Below are 25845 nucleotides of genomic sequence, written 5' to 3'. Positions count from 1 at the left end.
GAATTATGATGATAGTCTATATTTTGAATGCTGAAATCACAGAAGGGCCTGTGTCTGGGAAACATTTACATCTCTTAACACAGCTGGCTTTCCCAACCACTGGCACAAAACAAACAAGGAAGCCAGGTAGAAAAACAACTTGCAGTGTAAGTTACCACTAAAGAGCTCTTTTAGTGTTAAACGTCAAAACAACGTGGGCCATTTTGGAGTTTTTAAAATAAACTGAGGTTAGCTTTGAAGGGGGATTTGAATATGTTTGTTTTGACAGTTCTGGTCTATAAAACTAAACACAGCCTTGAAAAGCAGAACTCACGGCGAGTTACTACATTAAAGGGGCAGTTATGGTGAAACCGGTTACTGTAAGGTTAAATTGAAATGGTAATTACCAAATTAAACAGCCGATAATTTTGATCGTTTGACACGAGACAATTAATTGCCACCACATTAAGAATATGTCAACACAAAGTATGCAGACTTGAACATGAACAATAGGCCCTTATAAAGCTGAGGTATGTAGCTGGAGGGGGTGTGGTCCCTCAGGTGCTGTGTGGAGGTAATACTCTCCTCAGGTAAAGCTGTGTGAATCATTCTCACACACACCTTAAACAGCGCACATGGCACTGGTACACCTGAACACGTCAACTTAGCCTGGCAACCAACTGTGGGAATACGCTGAACAAGCACTGCTTTTATTCAAACAGGATTAATTGGGAAAAAAACAAAAACTGCTTTTGACCAACGTCTGGATTTGGACTCAAAGAAAGTGAGTTTTTTTCTAAAAGGATTTTCTGTTCCCACTGTTCGGGTTCAAATTTGTTTTCTCGTGCGTGGAAGTAACGTCAGTTTCACTGAACACACTCGCTCCATGACAATGCCAGTGGTCAAAGTGGAGAAAGACTCTCCAGCAGACACTTTGTCTGACTCCAACTCTGCACCACAGACCGAGGAGCAGCCCAGGGGTCGCAGGAGGAAGAGACCTCTCCAGCGGGGGAAACCCCCTTACAGCTACATCGCACTCATATCTATGGCCATAGCAAACTCACCTGACCGCAAACTGACACTGGGGGGCATCTACAAATTCATCACAGAGCGTTTCCCCTTCTACAGAGACAATTCAAAGAAATGGCAGAACTCCATCCGCCATAACTTGACTCTCAATGATTGTTTTATCAAGATTCCTCGAGAGCCGGGGAGGCCGGGAAAGGGCAACTACTGGGCGCTAGATCCAAACGCTGAGGACATGTTTGAGAGCGGCAGCTTCCTGAGGCGGAGGAAGAGGTTTAAGCGCTGCGACTTGACCACCTATGCCACATATGTGCATGAGGCGCCAGTTTTTTCTCCTGTCCAGATCGCCAGGTCAGCTGCATATCCCACCTCAGTGTACCCAAACATGACGGTCAGTCCAGCCTACGGGCAACAGCTTCACTCTTCATACTACTCCTCCTCATCACCTTCTGGGTTCGGACCAAGTCAGACTCGCATGTTCAGCATCAATAATCTCATGGGACACCCGACTCCGGCCAGCATGCTGGGAGGTCAAGGGCCAGAGGTGATGCAGCAACCCAACAGGAGCTTCAGTCCAGAGGGGCTTCCAAATGGGTCCACTCACTGCGGCCAGGGGGCCCCAGCTTACCAGGGCCAAACATGTGGAGGACCCATGGTATCCCGCTCCTCTACACTTTCTGGGTTCACTTACCCCACGCCGAATGTCCACCCACACCACCATGGCCACCAGGGCTCATACGGACAGGGCCACACCCAGGGGTACACAGCAACAGGACGCCTCCATGTCTCAGCACATGGAGCCGCAGAGTCCGTGGACCATTACGACCGGATCTCCCCAGTGCAGCTGGGCTCCATCTCTCCATATAACAGTGCTGCAGGTCCCATGGGCAACCCTGGGTCTTACCTGAGACACCCCACATACCCGGGGAATATAGACAGGTTTGTGTCAGCGATCTGAAAAACTGAGACTGGAGATCCCAGCATCTTACTGACCTCCAGAGAAGAACACCAGAGACTCAAGACAGCAAGAAGTGAGCCAGAAATGTCTCCACACACACATGTTTGTCTTTGTTTATGACTACACAAAGCAGAGTGAATACACACAACTTTCCTAACACAACTGTGATTAATACTAGTAATGCTCCAGTGAATTTATTTCAGTACGGAGGGTAATTACCTCTGCCAAGAAAGTCAAGTTTTTGGTTGTTCTTCTGTGAGAAGCATAACATAAAAAGTATAAGAGACTGATTTTGATTTTTAAAAACAAATAATAATAATAATAATAATAATAATAACCTAGTGATGTAGGCTATGGCCCAAGGAAGCAATGATGATGTGACATCCAAATCAGGACTTGAGTGTATGAACACTCCAGGAAACTTTGACAGGTTTTGTGCTTGGAGTGTTTTCTTTCATTTACTTTTACTTCAAGCTTTAATGTTGGTATCAAGTGTCAAGGTTTCTTCACAGCATTCTAGAATGTAAAACTCGGCAGGTTTTTGTATGTGTGGTTGTGAGCTTTTTTGTCGTGACTTGAATGTACATGTTTAATATTCACGTTACCCAAATGTTATTCTAAATTATTGTTCTCCGATCATAGGCTTTGCATTTTAGTGGCTTGTATGAAGAACATCAGCTTTATTTTCTATTTTATTTTTCATGTATATGTTGCTAAATGAAAATGCATATCAGGTTACCTTCTTTTTGGAAATAAAACTAATATAAAAACAAAGAATAACTTCTTTTTAATTATTGATTACGTTTGTGTACCAAAATATCTTTCCATCATTTTTATCCCCCAAGAGACAAACGTCATTCATAGCCAGATTAAATCAGTTGAAATATTACATACATATTTGTAAATGTTATATTTTAAACTTCAATTCACATCCAGACACAGTGCTACCAGGAGAGAACATGTTCAGTTTGTGTTTGCGCTGCTTTCTTCACTTTCTCAGTTCAGCAGGTTTCAAGTGTTGTCTGGAGCCTCAGCATTCGCAGTAACCGTGACCGCCGTTGATTATCAAGCCCAGACAGAGACACGGCTCTTAGGAACAATCTGTCAATGGGACTGTAATAGAACAAGCTCTCGCACCATTCTGTCCATCGGATGATTGACATCAATATCAATATATATATATATATATATATACACACTATTTATTTTCCATCAGAAAATAAGCTTTGTTCACAGATAAGTCTCGATGTTCTACGATCCTTTTTTTACCCTTTTCCTTAGACCCACTTAACATTACTGTGCATTAAATGACAATTTCAGCAATTGTCAAATTATAAACAAAATTTAAAGGACATTTATTATATTATTACAAGAATTTACTTCTTAAACTGTAGCTTTGCTTATTTTTCAATGATAAAAGATGAATAAAAACAACATAAGGCTGAGGGTTATGTTCCATCTTGTCTCAGACTGAACTTATTACAAAATTAGACAAGCGAAATCTAAACTGCCGACAAAAATGCCAATGGTGACATTCCTAAATTGTTATTAGTATAAATAAACAAAAGACGTTCCGTTTAAGGAAACAATAAAAAACATTTTATTAATTTTCTGTCAAACACATTTACATGGTATCAATATTAATTTACATGGCTGTAACAAACTGTGATAGGATTTTTCTTTTTTGTTAATTTATCAGCTTGAAATGTGTGTTTCTCTCATCACAAATTATTCACTGAAATTCATTAAATGATTAGTAATGTATGATTTTAATAACTACTTTGCTGGAGCATACCTAACTTTCCTTACAGCGTGGCACAACACATGTAGTTATTCAGTTTGGATGTATTCAAATGTGCTGTTTTTAATATTAACATGACTGTACAACATTTGACTTCTTTGTTATTCAAATGCAAAAACAAACAAAAAACAGCAAAAGTTAGACAAAATTTAAAACAAATAAAAAAGATTAAAAAAAGAAATTTAATTAGGACAAACATGACAACTTACAGTGAGAACAAGCTTAAGACATGAAGACATAAATAAAATGAATACAAGTGAAAACAACAACACACATTAGCCAATGTATTCAACAAGCTGCTGGAGGAGTTCACAATTCTTCACAATCTCTGGCAAAGACATCAGAGTCTGTGTGGGGAAGAAAACATCCATTACATCAGGTGTCCTCACCGCAGTCAACAACCGCAGAAAAGCAAATTCAAAAATGATCTCTTACCTCTCTGACTTTATTGATCATGTGGTTTAACATCTGAAGTTCATTCTCACTTTTCTGCTGGTTGTTCTGATGGATCATTTGCTGCGAGAGAAGTCATAAAAACACTGGATCACATCGTCACGAGACAGTGGCGTGAAAACAATCAAACGTTCTCTCAAGACAATAACAAATGGTACCAAATGGTGCTGATGCAGAAACAGGTGACACCGTGATTCCTCTGCACTTACATGTCTCTTTGCTCGCTCGAGGAGTTTCACTTTGGCCTGCTCCACCTCTTGAAGACTCAACTTCAGTCTCGCCACCTGGGGTTCAAGACAAAGGGCACAAAACATGCACGCTGAAAACTAGAAGGATTACTTTCAAATGTAACACAGGTTTAATGTATAGTTATTATAAAATGGTTGTATTGTATGATAATAAAGGTGTTTTATTATATAACGAATTAAAGCTGAAACAATTAATCGATAACAAAATTAAAACTGTTTTGATAATCGATTAATCGGTTTGCAGCTGTTTCATGATTAAAACAAGTTCAAGTTTAAACAATTGTTTAAACTTCTTAAATGTGAGTATTTTCTTCATTTCTTTGCTCTGGATAACAAATAAATCATTAAGTGAATCATTTTGGTTTGTGGACAAAATAAGACATTTGAGAACATCATCATTTCCAGGTTTGACGAACACCGATCAACATTTTTTAAGGCGTTCTGATATTTTATGGAACGATTAATGAAGAAAATAATTGTTAGTTGCAGCTCTATAACAAATGAACGCACACATGACAGGATGATAGAGTATGTACCTCTTTCAATAACAGGATCTTCTCTTCCATCAAATGTGTAGGGTTAGCCGACACACCACCAGCTTTTCTCAATTCCTCACGCAAGAATTGAGACTCCACCTTCGACTGCTGGAGAGTGAGGCGAAGGTCTGTCACCTCCTTACGCAACTCCTGTGAACAATTTAGAAAAATACACATGCTGCAAATGAAATATTCCTGAGTGGATGTAGAAAATATTCACTTCATATTTACAATGTGTACATTGTCTTACATTATTGTCAAACTTGTGTTTGTTAAGAATTTCCTGGACTTCTTGTATTTCTTCTGACAAGTTTACCACCGTTTTCTCATCCTGTGTAAAGAGAACGTAAAGAAGAAGAAACATTTTCTTAAATATGCATGTTGGACTTTGTTTAGGCATCACAGGTAAACCTGACATGATGAACCATTTCTGACCTGAGCTTGCTGCTGTAAGGCCTGATTGCCTCTCTCAGCGAGGACGTTCAGTCGGTTCAGCTGATGCTTGAGCTCCGACACTTCAGCCTCATGTTTGCTCTTTACAGTCTGCTGCTCCTCCTGCAGGCCATAGCTGGAACAATGCAGTTCAAAGTATGGGAGGAAAATGTGGTGTTAATAATAAATAGTACATAGAAATAAATCTGATTCCTACATGAAAACCACATTTAAACTTCATCAGCACAAACACATTTTACAACACTTACATGGTGTTGTGCAGCTCCTCCAGCTGAGCATCCCTGCGCTGTTGCAGCACTTTCAGCGTGCTGATGAGTTCTGCGACGGTGCTGCTCACGTCGACCACCAGCTCTGCCACACCGCTCTCATCGTCCTCCACTGGTTCAATCTCCGCTGCATTCACATTCTTTTTAGGAGTGACGGCTGCGATTCGGGTGAAGGCACTCTTCTCACTGAACAACGTCTCCGACTGTGCTTCAGGCGTGTCTGACGGGAGTCGAGAGACAAAGGACTACAACTTAGATTTACAACTGTGGACCGTCATAAAAGGTATTCTGAACTAGGTTTCAGATGTTACATTCATCAGTGTTCATTAAAAATAGAATATACAATATTAGCTGTCGACTGAATAGAATTATTAGAATTATTAGAATTATTTCATCACACCATATTAACATAGAGCTCAGCTCTCATCCCCAGTACAAATTAGAAACATCGTAAATGAAGGTTAGATGATGCACATTTGGTTCATTTAGACCAGCAGCAGGAGCAGCAGCACTTAAAGCTGTGAACTTGTTCATCAAAAGGTAAAGAAAATGCTGCTTTTCTGAAAAACAACATAAGTGACCCATTTTTGTCTAGTCTCTGAAGCCAGCCTTCAAACGAGGAGATAAAGCTGTGTGACAGTACCTGGTTCAGGAGTCGTGTCTGCTTTCATTTCTTCCTCTTGCTCGGCAGTTAATGCGACCATGATGCTGTCCACAAACGAGCTGGAGGGGTGACGGCGCTGCATTTGATGGACTGATTGAGAATCTTTATCCTTCTGTTGTTCAGCTCTCTATCAAACACATGTATGCTTTTGTCAAAATCTCCACAATGCAGCAATCGACTTATCAGCAAACCATGTCAACATTTCTGATTGATGAGCACTTATAAAGTTTTTTAAAGCAAGACGTTTGGACACCTCATAAAACAATGTGCATTGTCCTCTCACAGGAAACATACGGTGTGTATCCTCCACTTGAGTGAAAAGGTATCCAGAATGGATTTATTTTTAATTAGAAGCCCTTTTGTCTCACAGATGCACTTGACTGCAGTTTTCCATGGAGAAAAAGTCTTTGAGAGAACCTCAGGTACTTCTTATTTAAGTAAACAAGTACCTGAGTACCTAAAATGTCAACAAAATTATTGCTACAAAATATACCATTAATATTAATGACTGTTTCAAGCGGATATTTGCCTTCATTTATTCTCGAGAAAGCTGCACATTCTGTTCATTTAAACTGAGAAAAATCCTCATTGTGTTGGTTGTGGTTGAGACCATGTAACAGTCCCCATATGTTACCTCATCATTGAGAGCTGCTTGTAGCTCATTGGTGAGTCCTCGCAGTGTGTGATGCAGCAAAGTGATCTCGGTGTCCCTCTGAGCCAGCTTCTCTCCAAGCTCCACCTGCTTTGCACAGGCTTGAGATCTTGTGGTTTCTAGTTGCTCCCGCAGACTTCTGTTCTCAAGCCTTTATCACAGACAAACAAGTGAGTCATCTCTGAGTAAACAGTAAACATCGTCAGACAATGGTTGGAACAGTCTGCATGAAAAACGTCAGCCTGCAGATACACATGGATAAACCGAGGCTGAGATCAAATTCATGCATATTGTTAAATTAAACTCACTGAAGCTGACTTAGTTCTTCTTTTAGGTCCTCACACTGGATGTTCCTTTCCCTGAGTCCTTGCAAGTTGGACCTCAGCAAGCGCTCACTTTCAGACACCTGCTCCCTCGCCAACTGATTCTCCATCTGTAAGAACTGACACACACACACACACACACACACACACACACACACACACACACACACACACACACACACACACACAATGAAACATCAGTCAGGTGCTAGTCTATTACTTTTTTCATAAAGTTCATTTTCAAACTTTTTCAGAGCATAATTAAAGTTAAGCTCTTTGTTAAGTTTGACCGGGAATCATTGTGAAATGAAATCAATTTATTCACATGCCAAACATCAGGAAACAGAAGTTAGTGACTGTTATCCACATATCATGGTGCTAATCTATGGATCATAGGAACTACAACACTAATGAAACATTTCTCTGCAATGCAATGAAAGTAGCATTAAATTAGCATGAATGGTTTAAAGACTAAAAAATAAAATGTTATTTTATCCATATGACCATGCAAAAGTTATTGCAGACTGAGGACGGCAACAACGTGAAGAGCAATGTTACAAGTAAAAGGATCTATAGCATAGAAACTTTCCAGGCTGAGAATCTAGGAAGTATCAGGGAACAGATTTTAAGTTTTGTTGTAAAAAAGCTAACCTCGCTCATTTCCCGTACGTCGCTGAGTTGTGTGCAAAGGTCCTGGAGCTGCTGGATCTGCATTTTCTGAGACTGTGAGAGGGTCTGCAGCTGACTGAGCTGCTCCTCACTGTGAGACAAAGCCTGACTCAACTCAGAAACCTGTTGCTCTGACTGCTCCAGTGATGCCTCCAACCTGAGCACAGGCAATTAAAAACAGAAAACAGAAGCAGTGGCATTAGGTCGATGAATGGCAGGGAGGCTGCTTATTGTCCCAACCTCCTGTCATAAATATAAAAGAAAATTACCTTTCCTTCTTAATGCATACAGAAAACCAAGGGCATCTTATATAAAAGCACTTTTTAATGATGTAAAAAAGATGACACGTCTTTGAACATTTTATACTGAAACACTGTCACTGTCATTTTGTTAAATATCTCAGGTCAAACTATCATAAATTCCTATCTTGACGTGAGCCACACTTACTCATTTCCTCTGTCCCTGGCTTGCTGGATGTCTTTCCATGACTGCTGCAATCTGGAAGATAATAAACCAAAAAAAAACTATTTTAGCATTCGACTGCTATATATTTTTTTTTTTTGACTCCTTTCGTCTTTAGTGCTTTTCGTCCAATAAATGTGTTGTGCAGATCATACTTTGTTGTTTCAGCTGCGAGTGCCTGCTCCAAGAAAGTGTAGGAAGCCAGCGTTGAGGAAACTGTGGCAGACAATTCTGTCGCCTTCCTCTCCAGCTGACCCCGCTCTTGGTCTCTCTCTGTTAACTTCTCATGCAGAACATTCATCTCTAAAGTTTAATGAGAAGACATTCGATCGTCAACAACGTTCCAATAAATGTTATTTTATGCAACCGTTTAAAATGACAAAAGTGAATATACTTATTTCAGTTTTCACCTGAGGACAAAATTGTCATCTGCAGATTTAAATCGCCAATCTGTTCTCTGGCAGTTTGTAGATTCAGATAAGTTTGGTCCAGCTCTTCTTTGAACTGTTATTTGAATACAATCAAATATTAGTAATGTGTAATCTTTAGAATATGCTCCCATCACCATTCTCAAAAGACGAGTGAGATAAGAGTCACAGAATCTTACCTGTTCTCTCTCATTGACAGCTTGGTCTTTTGCAGAAATGTGCTCGTCTCTCTCGCGCAAAGCAGCTACAGCCTTGTCGTTCAGCTTCAGGAGCATGGGAGCAGTTTTCTGCAGGAGGGCTCTGACTGTGCCGAGCTGTGAAAAGATGACAACATGAAACCATCACATTCAAACACTGCAGAACAAAGCAAGTGATGTGAAGACTCTGTTATGTTGTGAGGAGACATTATGTTAAGAAAGACAAAATAGTTCATTTATTGACTTATTAAAAAAGATAAACTGAACCTACCTCTTTGATCAAACTGGACTGCTCCACCATGGTTTCAGACAACTGATCAGAAGCAGAGTTCAGCATTTCAGTGTAGGCCTGGTTTAATGCAACCTGCATCAAGAGAAAAAAATTAAATGAAATGAGATGTGCTCTAGAGAATGTTATACTGAATAAATTACAATTGTGCATTTGTTCTTGCCTGTTCTGGAAAAGTCTGTTTGAGGGCAGCAAGTAGTTCCTGCTGAGACCCAACACTCCTCTCTAACTCTGACTTTTCTGTGGCACAATGTGTCCTCAGCTGTTCCATCGTGCGGAAGGCCTGAAAAACCAAACACATTTGTTGACCGAGGGAAGAAAAGCTGCAAAAAGCATATGTGACACTCATCATGACAAAATTAACTTATGCATAGTGCACACTACGTAGATTTACATATTATAATGCAATAGTCAAGTCCTCGTGAGCAACAACTACCACTCTGGCTACATAAAACAGCAACTTTTAAGAGGCCTGTAATTTTTTATTTGAACTATTCTCAGTAAAAGAATATTTAGTGCTGCAACCCAGAGCAGGGCCACATAACATTAAACAGATGAGTTGCTGTGATTACCGCCTCCTTGGCTTGGAAGGATTCCTCCATCTGTTTCCTCATGTCATCTCTTTGGTGAAGAGCTTCTTTGACCTTCTGCATCATTTGTGTTTGTGTCGTCCTCGTTTTCTCAAATAGAGACTTCATCTGACCATACTTAATAGAGAAGAAATAAATATCAGCTCGAAGCAAGAACAAAAACATGCACCTAACCCACAGTTTATACGCGACATCTGAATGAATAACAACTATTTATGCAATTTGAGAAATATGACATCCAGTCCATATTTACATACGTGTGAAACCAGGCTTTGATGGTCCTCTCTGACAAGCTCTTCCATTTCTATCATGTTAGTGAACGCAGTGTCTGTGTTGCTACTCAAAGAAGTCTGTGGGATCAAATACACTCACTGTCACAAATGACAAAGCATAGGTTTTTACAAACATCTTCTACACATGCAAATGATCAAAAACAGTTTGTAGAGCTATGTACTGATGTAAGAGGTCCTTACATACACTGACCTGCAGTGACATTTTATCTATTCCTGCAAACAAGCGCATGTGTTTTATCAATGTTTGAGTCTTACCATAGTGATTCTCATGTCTTGCATACACTGAATGAGTTTCTGTAGAGAACCTCCGTCGAGCTCCAACTCACTAATCCTGCTCAGAGCCTCCATATAAAGGTCTCGATACCCTGTGGTCTGTGTTTAATAGAAAATTAAAAACAGTAATAATTTAAAAAAAAAAATCAGGATTATATTTAGCATAGACAGAAAACATCATCTCATACAGTTATGAAGTTGTGCAGTTGTCCTTACCTGACTGAGCTCAGTGTGGTCAGTCTGCACTAATTTCTCCCTGAGCTCTGAAGGTGCAGGGCCTGTAGATCCATGTGTTGGGGATGCAGCCAACTGCTGCACCAGGGCCTCCACCATGATCATGCTCGACCTTAACCTCTGTTCCAGCTCTGATCTAGGCAGGCACTCTAGGCTCCCCGGAGGTACACTGAAAGCACATCAGCAGAAAGACTGAATAAGCAGAGAAAGACAGTTCATCATTACATATCACTTGCAACCTAAGGTTCATTAAATAATTAATTCACAGCTAACACTTACTTCCACAGGAGAGGGTCAGTCTGAGCACAGGAATCAGCCACAGAAAAATCTCTCTTGAGCTCAAACTGGCCAGATGTATTGATGCTGTGGTCCACCAGTTTCACAGCACTGGTACCCACACAGACACTGTGGGATTCTGCACAAGGAGCTCTTGGTGGTGGTGCCATAGTGGCAGCAGGAGGTGGTGCAGATACAGAAACACCACCAGGAACCATTTTTCCAGTTGCCAAGAGAAGGAACTCTGCCATCTGCCGGAGTTGCTGCTGAAGTGGCCCATCTAGAATCAATGGGACAGCTGGCTTTTCTCCCTCTGACGGTGGGACAACATAAGGCTTCTCACCCACACCCTTCTCCGGTTCAGTGCCTGGGCCTGAATGAGGCTTGTGACACAGCACTGTAGAGTTGAACAGGGGACGTGGCATGGGGCTCTCCAAGTGCTCTACCCATAACCCGGAGGGATCAGCGAGGACAGGAGACACCAAGCTCTTTTCACCATCAAGGGCAGAGTCGAAAGCCAAATAATTATCCACCGCATGATCGTCAAGAGCCTTGAATACAGACTTTGAGGATCTCCTAACAACAGGACTGAGGATTCTAAACTGCAAAGCTGATGCTACTGAAGAAAACTCCGACAGAGCTTTCAAAATATCAGCAGGATTCTCTGTAGGGTGGTGAGGTTTTTCTGCAGAATTACCAAGTACAGGTTCATTTCCCGATGAACCAAGAGCACTGTCCTTTGCTTCACTGGATTCAGGCGGTGCACTGCTCGACTGCACTTGAGACACATGTTCCAGAAGCTGCTGCACTTCCACAGGTGCCAGATTCTCTGCTGAAGCCACATTTTCTGAACATATTGAGTGTTTTACTGTTTCTTGCTCTTGACAGGTGACAGACTCATTATCCAAAGGCTTTGATGATGTGTTGATAGCTGGTGACTGACAATCTAAAACAACTTCATCATTCTCCACATGACAGTTTGGTGCTTCATGGATTTGTTCCTCACACAGGAACAGTTCCTGTGTAACACATGCAGATTGAGGGTGTATTTTCTCAGGCAATGGGGAGCAACTGGATTTTTCATCCCCATCCCCTGTTTTAACCTCATCCACAACACTAATGATACACGGCAACGATTCCTCTTTGTCACCTGAGGTCAATGAAGAACTTTCATGATAACAGTATGGATGATCCACATGCCGGTTACCATTTTGCACGTCGTAGTCATTGGCTAAAATGCTTTGATTCATGCTGTAACTGTATGGCTCGCTGCTTGTCATGGTGATGTCTGGTACAGGAACTGTGTCATTCATAATGTTGGTGCGTTCTGAAATGTCTACCTCTCCCCCAGAGCAGCTAAATGATTTGAAGGTTACATCACTCAGACCATCAGCACACTTCTCAAAAATATTTGGAGCCTCGGAGAAAGTGGTGATGTGAGGAACACTCACACTGCTACAGCTGGGATGATCAGCATGCTCTGGTTCACACAGTTGACCATAGTGAGAGGAATATGTTGAATTTACACTGTTGTCTTGTAAAAATTGAATGTCCTGTGCCTGTGGCAGAGGAACGGTGTCATGTTTTTGGGCAATATCTTCATCTGCATAGTTGTCATTGTCAAAAACTTCAGATTTCTGTGTGGCACATTCTTCATCCTGTCTCCCAGAGGCCAGTGTAGTGTTGGGAAATTCACCGAGGCGTGCTTCTTCAGTTTCATGCAATGTAGCATTCGTTGTCTCTGAATTGTAATAGGGATGATCTGTGTGATCAGCACATGACTGCACAATCATACTGTCAGATATGACTGTATCTTCTGATCCAGTGTTACATGTAGCCTGATCCTGAGGCAAAACAATGCTCTGTTCCGCAGACACTGAAGAATCTGACATTTCAACCTCCCCACCAGGGCATACAAAGGATTTAAATGTTATGTCTACAAGTCCACAAACAGTCTTAGCAATTGTGGGATTGTACATCTGCATCATTTTGATGGATGGAGAAAAGTCTAAGTGAGATACTGGATCATGGAGAGGAACGTCGTCCTGTATGAAAAGAAATGGAAAACAATAAAAACTCTGAATGTTTCCAAAATTATTGCTCTTGAGTAAAAATGATAAATGGTGAGTGAAATTTAAAACATTTATGCGTTACATCTCACTGTGTTTGCACAAGTATCATATTGTTATTAATTAAACGTATTTTAGTGCTTTTGAAGAAAGTAATGTTGCAGTGATTATTGTCATGGCTAGAATAAACCCACCTTTGCCATCTTGGCAGCATCAGCACCTGATTTCAGCCTAGAAGAAGTTGGCAGGTGCAGCATTTCATTCTCCAGACTTCGCAGAGGAGTACGCTCTCCATGTTTACTGGAAGGCTATTATCAACAAAATGTTTTAATTAGTTGTAATCCACTTGCTCAGTGATAGTTTAAAGCTGTATTATGTGCATGATTAATGTGTATAATGTCTTACCAAGCCTTCCTCTGGGGAACTTGACTTCCTGGAGGACATTACTCTGTATCTGTGCGACTGCAAGAAAACAACAAAATTCACAATCAATTCCAACTTTCTCTGTGATTTATGTGTACGACACTCCTCTCCTTTCATGCAGGGAATTAAAATACTGAGGCCATATTTTCACTGATTAGCTGAATAATGACAGATATTTAACAACAATGGTGTAAACTTTGAAAACTACTTTAGACCTGATAAAGTGGTCCTATAAATATACTGCATTACATGGTGCACGTTGCCTGTAATGTTGTAGTTAAGATAGACAGTAATTAGGTGGAAAAAAAGGAAAGGAAGACTGTGAGATCCTTCTTTTAGTAATGCATACTTTTAGGGACTTTATACAAAGTTGGATCTCATTATAGAAGCATGTAAATATGGGTGGGGTCTTTATAGATGTTCCCTTGTGGATGAAAGATTTGTCTAAAATAAGCAAATTATTATTATTATTATTATAAAGTTTCCAGAACAACCGAGTATGAGAGCATGAAACAAAGACGTTCTGTTTTTTCAATATAGCTTTTACAAAAAAACAACAACAATATTTACCTTGAAGCCAAATTTTAGTAGATATCGTTCATTATTGTGACGTGGATTTCTTTTGTTTTTGGTGGAAATGAGTATTATGTTATTTGGTTGTCATTTTTGTTGTAGGTCAATTCATAATAGTATTCCTATAAGATTGAGCAGGGTGTAAATCATTTGTTGAATTTGTTTGAGGATTTTTTTACCGATAAAATGAATTCTCCTAGTGATGTTAATACACGCACGGATCACACAAGGTCATTGTCTTTATAAGCAGTAGCCCAGGAGCATATTTGGGGCAATTCATGAGGGTAAATAAATAAGCAAACACACGTATAACTAACCACAACACGCTGTGCTAAGGATGTTGACACAGCAAGTTAGCTAACTTACGACTCCTAACTCTTCTCCGGCACACAACTAATATGTGAGCACGTGGCTATAACCGCGGTACACTTTACTTAGACCGTTAAATAAAAGCACATTACCTTGAAACGTTGATATATAAGCAGTGCTGTAAAAGCGGACGGCGACACCAAAACTGCTCCGTTGAGACGAGCGTCAACCGCGTCTCATTCAAAACACAAATGTCAGCTCTGCTATTGGTCCAGTCTTCTTCGTCTGTTGTGACGCGCAGGGTTCATGTAGTACCAGCGCCCCCCTCAGGACATTGATGTCTTTGCGTGACGTCATTTCTGTACATCCCCCTTGCTACTCAGGGACATATGAGCTGTTTTGATGCATTTATTATTGCTTATTGTCAACGTTCTGATTTACAATATTAAGTGTTGAGAACAACTGATGTTTTATTGGCACATCGGCAAACTTACCATCATGCCGGGAAGAGTGTCTGTCGGTAAGGGAAGCGCGCCGGTATAACGCAACTTAAACCGTGCCGTGGCGAGGCGAGTAGAGCCGGTGGAAATACGGCAAAAGAGCCGTTCAAAAGACTGGCTCACTGCTTTGGATCTCTGTATAAAATGGGTCTTAGTGTAAATAAAGCTCTTTTCAATTGTTAATCATGCAACACCTTTTTATTTGAGCAGGCTACAATGAGCTTCCATGCAAAACTATACTAAACTAAAAATATATTAATATAGACACACTTTTAGTTTCAAGTATAACCCTGCAGCAGACTCCTGAACTGTCCTTGGTAACATTAGTGCATATTTTATTAAACAATATTTTTAGGAAGATAGAAAACTCAATGTAAACAACAAAATAAAGTGTAAACAAAATAAATGACACACTAAAATAAAAGTTGTCGCTCTCATCAGCTGCTCCTCTTCTTCCATCCACCACTTTTGTGCCATGGTGAGGTGAAGCGAGTAGAGCCGGTGGAAATAGGATCAGCGGCGTCTCTTCTGTCTCCTCATATGGAATCATATGGCATATGGAAAATAAAACACCTCTGCTGAATCACCCTTGCCAACAAACAGACATGGTACTTTTCCACACGCGCATAATTGTATGCTTTTCCACTTCCAACAGCATGTGTGTAGTTGGAGGTCCTAGAGCAGGGGTGTCAAACTCAAATGACCTGGGGGCCAATGAGCATCTAGTCTGGTCAAGCAGAGCCGACAGAGGAAAAAACAACTATTTATAGCTGGTGGGCAATATAAGATATTCATTATGATATTAGATAGAATTGCAAAGTAAAAGTGCTTGTTTTGATATAAAATGATTCACAATAAAAACATATTTATGATGCACAAAAACAGAGAATTAAATTGAAAATTTAGCAAATAATGAGGAGGATAATTGTGATTAAAACAGCTTAAATATATGTCATTTCATGTTGAGTGTAATACATTTAATAAAGCAATGATTACAACCCAATGTCTTATTACTATTATAAAAATATTACATTTAGTCTTATATTCTGTCTCTATTCCATCACCTCGCACAGTGGTGGGCGGGCCGCATGTAATCGATTGGAGGGCCACATGTGGCCCCTGGGCCAGCAGTTTGACACGTGTCCTAGAGGGAAGGATGGTGGTGAGTTTTGTGCGGTAATGGGAAGTTTAAGGGGGACACTACACATTGTACTGGCTAATATATTGTTCTTTATTAATAATTATATAAGAGGTTTGGTTACTGTCCCAATTATAGTGCACAAACTGTTACGCTGTAAAACAGGTGCTAAAATTTTGATTTCATAATTAAGTTTAATACAAAAAAAAAGAAAGAATTGAATCCATGTCTTCTGTCTCTTCATGTAAGCCCAGATGATCAGAGTAACATATTATTGTTGATGATTATTAAAGATGTCATGGTGTATGTTTAGATGTTATATAATATATGAATTTGGTTTCTGCAACAGATAAGAATCCAAACTCTTTTGGACAATAAAACATTTTCCTCGAATGACAGTACTAATATCAAATGGAGACATGCACATGAGATTACATTTAAAACTGGTTTGGTGACAATTTATACAATGAATAAATATGTTATATTGCCTTCGTCCTTTTGACTCCGCCTTATCTTGACTTGTCAAAACTACATGAATATAACTAAAGCTGGAAAGTGATTTACCGTCATGCAAAGAAAAAAAAGAGAAGATTTCACTCTTTCATTTGTCACAACGGGCAGAAATTATTAAAAGGAAAATAATATATAAATAATACACAATTTACACACAGTAATGTTTTCTTTTATTTGATCAACCTATACAGAATCTGAACAACTGAAATACATATCTGTTGTAAAATAACCTGGAAATGTTGAGGTGGAGGAGAATTTACAGACTTGTGAATCCTGTGACGTGATTTCTTATATGGAGGCAATCTGGCTCTCGACAGGTCGGACCTGCAGGACCTCAGCAAAGTCCTGTCCAAACCAGCAGGTGATGTCAGCTGTGTCCAGGGTGAAAAAGAAGAGTCTGTCCCTGCAGCGTGTCCTCCTGTACACAGAGCGTGGGTCTGCTGACAGAACCCCTCTGATGGCAGCAGCAGCCTCTTCTGGACTGCGCAGAAACTTGAACCTGGGTCTCACACTTTCAAAGGGTCCTGTGTGGCATATGAGTTGTTTTTTTTCAGTGATGAATGACTGCTTTCATATTTACCAGTGCCACAACAGCCCCCTCTTGTGGAGGGAATTAAACAGTCCAGCAAACAGTCTTACCTGATATATGTGCAGGAAGGAATTCTGCTAGCTCCCTCTCAGCATGAGGAGTGAAGCGTACCTCCAGACTGGAAACAGGAGGCTCCCTGATCCAGGCAGCAATGCTACTGTAGGCATCCTCTCCATAGCAGGGGCGGTCCACTGCTGTCTCTGAGGGTTTGCTTAATGAAGAGCCGGAAACTTGGTCCTCATTTTGGCAAAGGTCACGGTGGGACACATAAGTCATGACCTCCTCCAGAACAGTGTGCAGGTCACTGACTCCGGGTGAATCAACTGAAGGAATCTCACCTGCAGATTTGTCTTTTAAGAACTGAATCTCAATGTTGTCAAAATGATGGATGTTTGAGAGCTTTGACTCGTCCATTGTAGTTTCAGTAGGTTGGTGTGTTTTTAGGTCATATGTCTCCATGTCCACACGAGTCCTGGTCTGAGGAGAGTCATACTCAGGGATGTAGGGTTTGATGTCAAGTACTGGGGTTCCTTCAATCATGTCGATGTCTAACAGATGTACCGTGTCACCTAGAGAATTGAAGAATGGATGCATGTGTTACTATTAAGCAAAGTCATTGTGTTGTTTCTGTGGCTTAACTTATTATGAACTGTATGTGAAAAATCAAGTTTTATTTACTGATGCACAAAAAGCTGTTACTCACCTACAATTCTATCAAGTTTAGCCAGAGTCAAACCCAAAGCATTGGGTCGATGTGGACTGCGTGTGGAGTACACACCAACTTTCTGCCCGTTCAGTCTCGGAGGCTTCACTTTAGCTTTGGAGCTCAGGTGTCCATTTTTGTGAAAGACAAAGATGATCCTGTGAACACATGTGACATGAAGAGTGGATTAAAAAAAACTTTTGCAAAGTAGAATATTGCATGGTATATCCAGTCAAAAAATATTCCCTTTAAAATGTAAAGCTGATCTGCAATGCCTTTAAAACAATATCAGTTTCAATGCGCTTCATATGCCACCATTAGATAAGAGACAAGGAAAATTCAGTCAAGCTAGGAGAGTCGGGATGAGAAACAAAGACATTAGAATAAAACTGTATATACGTCTAATGCAAACAGCCATTTTGTTTATGCTACTTACACAATCGAAAACTTAAAATTCAGCTTAGAAACACGGCTAGTTCAACTCAGCATATCTAAACTATTTTAAAAAGTCAGTTCCCAGGTTTTACAAATGCTTCTAGGACGAACCCAATATATGCAACTCTGAAATGTAATGATGAAATAAAAAGTACTAGCTTTGTATGGTGACTATTCTAATATTCTCCCTTTTGAGTCAGTATTGTGTTGGCAGGAAAATACTTACCAAACATACGAGTATTGCTCCAGTCCCACCAGAGCATGCTGTGGGTTAGTGAAGACGCTCTGCTGGATGCGCAGTTCTCCTCGTGAGGGTCCACAAATGGTGGGCTGCCTGGGCGTCCCATTTTTCACTGAGAAACAGGAAGTGATGTAACCGATCGGGACCGTCTGGATGTTTCCTGGAAAGAAACAGAGGACAACATCAGTGACAGAGAAATAACACAAATGCAAATGTCTGGGTTTTTTGCACAACTTCACAAATGTTAAGATTTTCCTGATTTTTCTCCAGAATGTTTGGAAACTATTTTTGGTTCGGGGCTGTTTCTTTTGACGGGCATTTTTATTTTACATTTCTGGGTCAATACTTTGCAACTGTAATTGCAAAGTTGTCCGTTTTGTTTGCTGTAGTTGTATTGACCATTTTTTGTCCAAAATTCAGAAAACAGTTGTAATCACCGTGTTCTAAGGCTGACTGTGATGATGATGATGATGATGATGATGGTAACAGTGAAGGTGGTGTCTGGTTTTTCTTTCCTTCGCCAGGTCCAATCTTTGACACAGCAGACTGAATGGATACCATGTGTTTACGATTGGCTCGAACTGCACTGTCCAACATGTGCCTTTGGGAGAAGACAGAAAAGAAAATCACTTTATAATAATGAATGAATGCATTTTTGTTTGAACAAATCATAAAAATATAAATAAAAGACAAGAATGGCCAAATAAACAGTTGGAAAATCACAGGTGAATAAGAAGATTTAACTTTATTGTTCTGTGTCTAAAGGGAGTAAGAAAGAAGTGTGAACTCATTAAGCATTACATGATCTTCAATCTAATTTATTATTCAATCAGGAAAAAAATCAAATAAAGAGCCCCTTCAGCACATTGTTTTGCACTTATTTCAATGAATTTCATGTTTTCATTTAATCAAATAACAGTGATATTTGGTGTAACATCTCACTAATTGTTCCTTAAAGGTTCAGTGTGTAGGAATTAGTGATATCTGATGGTGGGACTGAGGACTACAATGAACTGCAGTTTGTCCATTAGGATAAAGCTGTGAAACACAAGTGATTATACACACACTTAAGTGTAGTGTAATCAATTTCCCTCTGTAAACCCTTGTAAATGTTACACACTGGCCCTTTAAGCATGTAAACACATTTTGGATATTGTGATGTAGTGTTTAGTATTTGTGATAGTAGTAAACTTTGTGTCGAGGTTACTTATCAGAGTGTATATTACAAACTGCTTCATGACATCGACGTAATAAAATCGACAGGTCATAAAATAAAGAAACTTTATCACGAGGGAAACAGGATTAAATAATCAAACTGATACCGCGTATGAGAGCAGAAATGTGGGGTTACACTTCACATAGAATCATGGAAGATATTCTAATTAAAAAACAAGGTAATAAGAGCATATTACAATAAGGAAATAATGAACAACTCAATAACATGTATTAATTCAGCGACCTGGAATCTAGCTGTTAAATCTGCTTAGTCTGTACACACCGGCAGAGTTATTATTATTATTGTTATTATTATTATTATTATTATTATTATTATCATTATTATTATTATTATCATTATTATTATTATTAACGTACCTCAGGTTCTTGATTTCTTTCCTCATTACAGAAACCTGCTCTTTTAGTTCAGTGAAGCTCTCACTACAACAGTCACACACAGGACTCATGTTTGTGAGTAAAGAGTGATCCTAACAAACACACAATCTCGATCCTCACAAACACACAATCTTGATCCTAACAAACACACAATCTTGATCCTCACAAACACACAATCTCGATCCTCACAAACACACAATCTTGATCCTAACAAACACACAATCTCGATCCTCACAAACACACAATCTTGATCCTAACAAACACACAATCTTGATCCTCACAAACACACAATCTTGACCCTAACAAACACACAACGTTAACAAATCAAGTTTGTACGCGCGGCTCCGGGCACACCGCTGTGTAACGACACACGTGAGCGTCTCCCAAAGCGGAAGTGAGGATATATAGTTGGCCAACCAAAGGTGTTTCAGGTGAAAAGATTGTGAGTGTGAAAGCCTCTGCGGTGTCATGTTGTTCATTTCATCTTTGTCACATTCTGTATTTCCAGTGTTATTTTAACGCGTGTGTGCTATATAACAAAAATACATGTGGCAAAATATGAACTGTTCAGTCGTTGTTGGCCATCAGCAGGGGGCAGCAAAGAGTGATTTGATCTCCTGTTTTTGAATAGAGCTTTATTTATAACACTGAACAAGTCACAAACATGTTTTGTTCGACTGGGTCTCTGGTCCCCTCATTTTAGGGGTTAGAGGCTGAAAAATGTTTAAAAAGGAAATGATGTGCACTTATCTGATAGATTTAACTTTATGGATTTGGATAATAAATGAAAAATATAAAATTATTGTTAAAGTAAAATGTGTCACTCGGCTGCATGATGAGCAATTTGGAGTATACTGATAGGGCTTTTATTTTAATGAATTTATTCAAGGCAATATATATATTATATATATATACACTATATATCTATACTACTATATATCTTATTTGACTTTAGAGAACAGAAAAATGTGTTTACATGTATCAAGAGTCAAATTGGTCACATATGTGTTACATTTACACATAATAGTGACCATAGTAAGATTATGTAAGCAGTGTATTTTATTTGTTGAAATTTGTTCAAATTCAAATTGATCCACGATTAAAACCACATCATTAACAGTGACTATTTAACTTTAAAAGTACAAAATGCAACTTGTGAACTTCGCATTGAAGCACAAACAAAGAATAAATAAGCAAACGGAATACATACATTTTTAAACAAAGCAATGCATACATTTAGCATGTACTGTATATTCTCAACAACCAACAGGCTGCATACAAACCTACTTAATACTCAGATACAGCGCTGAGGTGGCATTAGAAAATGTTATGTTATGTTTTCACGGATTAGACTGAATTCCTTGGGAAATGTTCTTGTGGTGGAGGCTGAGTGGACAAAGTTGGAATTGAGAACATTTTGTTTTGTTCAGGTACGTTGAGCAATGGAATCTCAGTCAGATCTAAAAAACAAAACAGACAGAAATGTACAGAAAGAAAGTTTGTTTGTTAGAAATGATTCAAGGTTTCAAATGAGCGCATGTGTTGTTGTGCTTCCACACCAGTTATACCTTCATCGGCTGATTTGTCTTGCAGTGGAATGAGGTCTTCTTCCTCATCCGGTCTCAAATCCTCAATCAGGACCTGGTCAAATGCATCCCTGCCTTGTGACTCTGTGAAGAGGGTCTCTACTTGGGGAGAAGCAGCAGCAGCAGCAGCAGCTGGTGCAGAGGCTTGGGACAGAACTGGGACTGGAGCAACATTTGGAGCTGGATTTTGGACAGGAAATGCAGCTGCATCAAGAACATCAAGAGCAGGAGCAGGAGCTGGAGCAGGAGCAGGAGCTGAGAGGGAAACAAGAGCTGGAGTCTGGTTAAGTGGTGCTGGAGGAGTCAGAAAAGGAGCAGGGACAGAGCTTTGGACAGATCCAAACAGAGGTGTAGAAGCTGGGGCATTAATAGCAGATTGTGGCTGCAATTCCAGTTTGTCACCACTTTCAGCAGCAAGTAAGGGGGTTAGAGATGCTGGTGTTTGTTCTGAGATGACCCCCACAGGTTCAGGCACCACCACTACTGCAGGAGATTCATGAGCAAGTGCTGACTCTCCCTGAATGATAGGCATCATCACTGTGGGCTCAGTCTTCCTGGGCCTCCCTCTCATTTTTGTGCCACTCTTCTCATCCCCCCTTGATCTTTTTCTCTGGCTCGCCACCCTGAAAGAGCACAACAGTTGTAATCAAGGCCAAAAACTGTGGACGTACTTCTGCTAAGCTAATAGTACAGAGTCCTTGACCTGGCTCTGGGGCGTTAACAGAAACACCAGAGCAACCTTTGGTTTCCTCTTGCTCCATATTCAAAATCAACCAGAGGAGTGATAAACAGCTACGTTTCTGTTTATTCACTGTTCTGCAAAGGTTATAATAACAATTTAGCTCATCAGCTTTAATTAATCATTAATGAAACATCTGTTTCTGTTTTCTGTTCCATTTGAATATAATTTCAGTATTAGCACAGAGCTGTAAGTTTTTAGTTGGAGTAAAAAAGATACAAATGAGTTTTTTTTTCCATAAATTTACCCAAAAACCCACTGGTTAGTTTCCTTCTGTTCTGCTTCAGCCTTTCTCTTCCTAAGAAGATCCCGGTCTCGTAATCGGCAGCGGATCCCACCTTTCAAACAAAACCCCAGGCAAAGGAAACATGTCAACAAATGCAGCATTTAATACACTCAGAAACATGGTTGGTATATGCATTAAAAAATAATAACATTTCTGTTGTTGTGACACACTGTAAATGTAAATATTTCATATTTCTATGTCTGAGTTGAATGACTGGCTGGATCAGTCAGATTTCTGCTGTTTCATTTCACAAAAAAAAGAGCAGACAATGAAAATGTTACCTTGGTCCTCATTTGGATTTGGAAAATCCAGCTCTTGTTTCTCTTGTTGCAATGTGTCCTCCATTCTTAGTCCAACTATGAATGAACAGCTCATTGAAGTCACACAAGCACAGAAAAGAAGTCAGAAAAACTTCTGACTGTTTTCTATTCCCACCCCTAAATGAATTATCTGGTTAACCATTACCACCGTGTGGGGAGAGTGGTTGCAGCTTTGGCCTTATCATATTTGTAAAGCTGGAGGAGTTGGCACAACAGAGGAAGAAAAAAAAAAAGAAGAAGAGTGGAGCAAGTTGTGTTGGGCAGTGCATGACAGTGAAAAAAATCAAATAAAATGTGTGTAAAATGCTAAAGTAACATAAAATGCACGTCCCTGTGTTGCAGGCAAATTAAGTATGATTAATAAAATGTCTATTTACTTTGACTGAGTCAATCAATTATTTAATTTTTAGACTGACAGAAGAAATGATTGGGAGGTTCATTTAAACAGAGCCCTGTGTGTTGCTTTCTGCATAAATGCTCTGCAACAATAACTATCAAGATACTGAAGATACTGTCTTTCTAGTAAAGAATAGACCATAAAATGACTTTAGGTAAAGTGCTCTGTATGAAGCCATTTGATGGCTGAATACCAAGAAAGAAATCCTGTCTTCAGCTGTAGTCAGGGCATACCCATCTTATCTCACAGATGGAGAGCTGCTCAGTTGGGGTGTGCGCTCAATCTTCTCACAGCACATTGAGCTGTGATGTGTGTATTTGAGCCACTCAGTGAGCGAAGCTGTCCAGCAGAGTAAATAACACTCAGCTGCTTATTGCTGCCTCCCACCACCGAGTGTCCCCTGTTATTATAAATTCACTTGCTTCTGTGCTGAAATAATGTCTTTCAATCGACACAGAATAACATGAACTCATAAAGGGAGATCAGATCATACATAAGTCATTTTCTAATGTATGGTTTTAACTCTTACTGTAAAGAAAATGTAACGTGCATAAAAAACAACAACACTGAGATAATGAACACCTCAGACCGTCAGCAGCTACCTCAGGATGTTTAGACTTGCTGAAAAACATAAGCTGCGGAACACCGTGTGCACATCTTTGCAAACGACAACTTTCTCACACACACACACACGCACACACACACACACCCCTGCTGGTGCACATTGAAAGTAGAGATAGCAGCGCCATCTTCTGGTGATTTCGCTGAACTACTAGAGTCTAGTATTTATAACAGTTTGCACATAAAGTCAAATATATAGTACAGTATACAGTTGTAGAGCACACACAAGGCCAAACATGGGGTACTTGGATATTGTGCCATTGACAGCGATTATAGCAGATCTACACTATTATTGCATGTATTTTATCATTTATTTATTTATTTAAAATCTATGTTCTGCTATATCTCTACTACATTACTAACGTGCAGCATATGCATAGTTTGACATGTACAACTTGCTGGTTCATAGTTGTTTTGACCAAAACTGAGCAAAACAGCCCATACTCAGTCAACTTCTCCTTGAGGGATCTGGTGTCTCAGGAAGTAAAGGGGGGGTTGGGGGTTGAGGGGTACCCAACCCTACCACATGCATTCACAATGATCTCTTTACTGCAAACCAAATATACCCCTGAGCAATGGATCCAAATGGTGGAGGCGAGAGGCGAGGGGGGGGAAAACACCACAAGTCGTATTCGCTTATGAATCAACAGAGTACAACATAGACCGTGCATCATGGTGTTTATTGAAGTACATTCTCACAGTTATTACAATCTTTAGACCATAATAAAACAAAGGATATTTTGTTTCGGGAGGCAACAGGTTTGAGGAAGATTCAAAACAGGAGTGATGAATGTTTATCAAGCGCATCCGCGGAATATGAGAAAATAAACTAAATGCCCTTATATATATATATATATATATATATATATATATATATATATATATATATATATATATATATATATATATATATATATATATATATATGTGTGTGTGTGTGTGTGTGTGTGTGTGTACATATATCAAAGGAGGGCGTTTTTCTAAGCTATGAAAGTTGATTGAATTATTACAGTGAAGAGCCAGCTGGAGTTGACTCTGTGATCGACTCTGTGATCGACTCGCTCTCTTCAATATCTCGTTGGTTTTTGCGTGAATGTGCATATGTGTGGTGCATTCATCCTCCGTTTGCGGACAAAAGCCTCTTGTCTCCACTTAACATAGTACAGTAGTTTCTTTACGGAAAGAAATTGCACCACAGCACTGTTTCGGGGCAGCGTCGTCATGTTAGGTGACTGCAATGGCTCTGTGAAGGCGATGGGCGTTTCTGGACGCTGATGGCGCTGTTGAGCATATATTTTGTTTCAGTCCCGTTTCCCTCCATGGTTGTCTCCTCTCTCCGACTAACTTAGCGTTTGGCTCAGTTCATTATACAGTCCTATATTCTCCCTCCATTAGGGCATCTCTGCCTTTGGACTGAAGACCCCGTGAAAACCCAGGAGAGAAAAGTTGAACTTTCACAGGGCGAGATGGACATGAACAAGAGGATCCACTTGGAGCTCAGAAACAGGACACCGTCTGATGTGAGTCGTGCTTTTTAAAACCAGCCCTTAGTTTTCAGGCTAGCCTCTTGCTAGCTAGCTTGCTACTTTTTCTGCTTTGCGAGTGACCTGTGTGGCTAACGTAATGGTGACCACATGGGCTTTAGATTGTGTTTCTCCTTCATCATCGGCCGGGAAACACTCGCACAACACGCTGAATCCCGCACATTATGTGTGGAATGGG

General features: G+C 39.9%; 5 protein-coding genes across 7 annotated transcripts in view; 2 read left to right on the top strand and 3 right to left on the bottom strand.

The window, feature by feature from the left end:
* Positions 1 to 851: 851 nt before the first annotated feature.
* On the top strand, positions 852 to 2722 carry foxe1 (forkhead box E1). The gene has a single exon (XM_058640888.1). The coding sequence runs from the start codon at positions 866 to 868 to the stop codon at positions 1961 to 1963; it is 1098 nt and encodes a 365-aa protein (XP_058496871.1). The 5' UTR covers positions 852 to 865; the 3' UTR covers positions 1964 to 2722.
* An 817-nt stretch (positions 2723 to 3539) lies between these two features.
* spag5 (sperm associated antigen 5) lies at positions 3540 to 14719 on the bottom strand. Its single transcript, XM_058641568.1, has 25 exons — positions 14597 to 14719; positions 13545 to 13601; positions 13334 to 13447; positions 11074 to 13115; positions 10777 to 10963; positions 10543 to 10659; positions 10252 to 10344; positions 9977 to 10111; positions 9568 to 9687; positions 9387 to 9479; positions 9098 to 9232; positions 8901 to 8994; positions 8646 to 8793; positions 8476 to 8526; positions 8011 to 8185; positions 7345 to 7478; positions 7019 to 7187; positions 6364 to 6511; positions 5703 to 5940; positions 5437 to 5569; positions 5252 to 5332; positions 5002 to 5151; positions 4427 to 4501; positions 4200 to 4280; positions 3540 to 4111 (listed from the first exon to the last, which is right to left on the bottom strand). Exons 2-25 carry the CDS (start codon positions 13581 to 13583, stop codon positions 4040 to 4042), a joined length of 4824 nt encoding a protein of 1607 aa, XP_058497551.1. The 5' UTR covers positions 13584 to 13601; positions 14597 to 14719; the 3' UTR covers positions 3540 to 4039.
* Positions 14720 to 16751: 2032 nt separating this feature from the next.
* trmo (tRNA methyltransferase O) lies at positions 16752 to 20552 on the bottom strand. The gene is made up of 6 exons (XM_058640621.1): positions 20157 to 20552; positions 19001 to 19164; positions 18549 to 18723; positions 17888 to 18045; positions 17235 to 17753; positions 16752 to 17119 (listed from the first exon to the last, which is right to left on the bottom strand). The coding sequence occupies exons 1-6, from the start codon at positions 20243 to 20245 to the stop codon at positions 16884 to 16886; spliced, it is 1341 nt and encodes a 446-aa protein (XP_058496604.1). The 5' UTR covers positions 20246 to 20552; the 3' UTR covers positions 16752 to 16883.
* Positions 20553 to 21215: 663 nt separating this feature from the next.
* Positions 21216 to 23248, bottom strand: hemgn (hemogen). 2 transcript variants are annotated; one of them, XM_058640904.1, is made up of 4 exons: positions 23067 to 23248; positions 22759 to 22837; positions 21743 to 22383; positions 21216 to 21634 (listed from the first exon to the last, which is right to left on the bottom strand). In XM_058640904.1, the coding sequence occupies exons 1-4, from the start codon at positions 23158 to 23160 to the stop codon at positions 21522 to 21524; spliced, it is 927 nt and encodes a 308-aa protein (XP_058496887.1). In that variant the 5' UTR covers positions 23161 to 23248; the 3' UTR covers positions 21216 to 21521. The 2 variants fall into 2 exon arrangements, with proteins under 2 accessions (XP_058496887.1, XP_058496886.1); XM_058640903.1 differs by having other exon boundaries at positions 22747 to 22837; positions 23067 to 23247.
* Positions 23249 to 25161: 1913 nt separating this feature from the next.
* Positions 25162 to 25845, top strand: part of anp32b (acidic (leucine-rich) nuclear phosphoprotein 32 family, member B) — a 7156-nt gene continuing 6472 nt past the window's right edge. The window contains exon 1 of one of the 2 annotated variants that reach the window (XM_058639622.1): positions 25162 to 25643. In XM_058639622.1, the coding sequence (XP_058495605.1) occupies positions 25590 to 25643 (54 nt within the window). In that variant the 5' untranslated portion in view covers positions 25162 to 25589. The remainder of the gene's footprint in view (positions 25644 to 25845) is intronic. The other variant, XM_058639621.1, reaches the window with a different exon arrangement.

This window comes from Solea solea, chromosome 10 (genome assembly GCF_958295425.1).
Source record: "Solea solea chromosome 10, fSolSol10.1, whole genome shotgun sequence".
NCBI lineage: Eukaryota > Metazoa > Chordata > Actinopteri > Pleuronectiformes > Soleidae > Solea > Solea solea.
The sequence above is the reverse complement of the archived record's forward strand: the minus strand, read 5'-3'. Positions and strand labels throughout refer to the sequence as shown.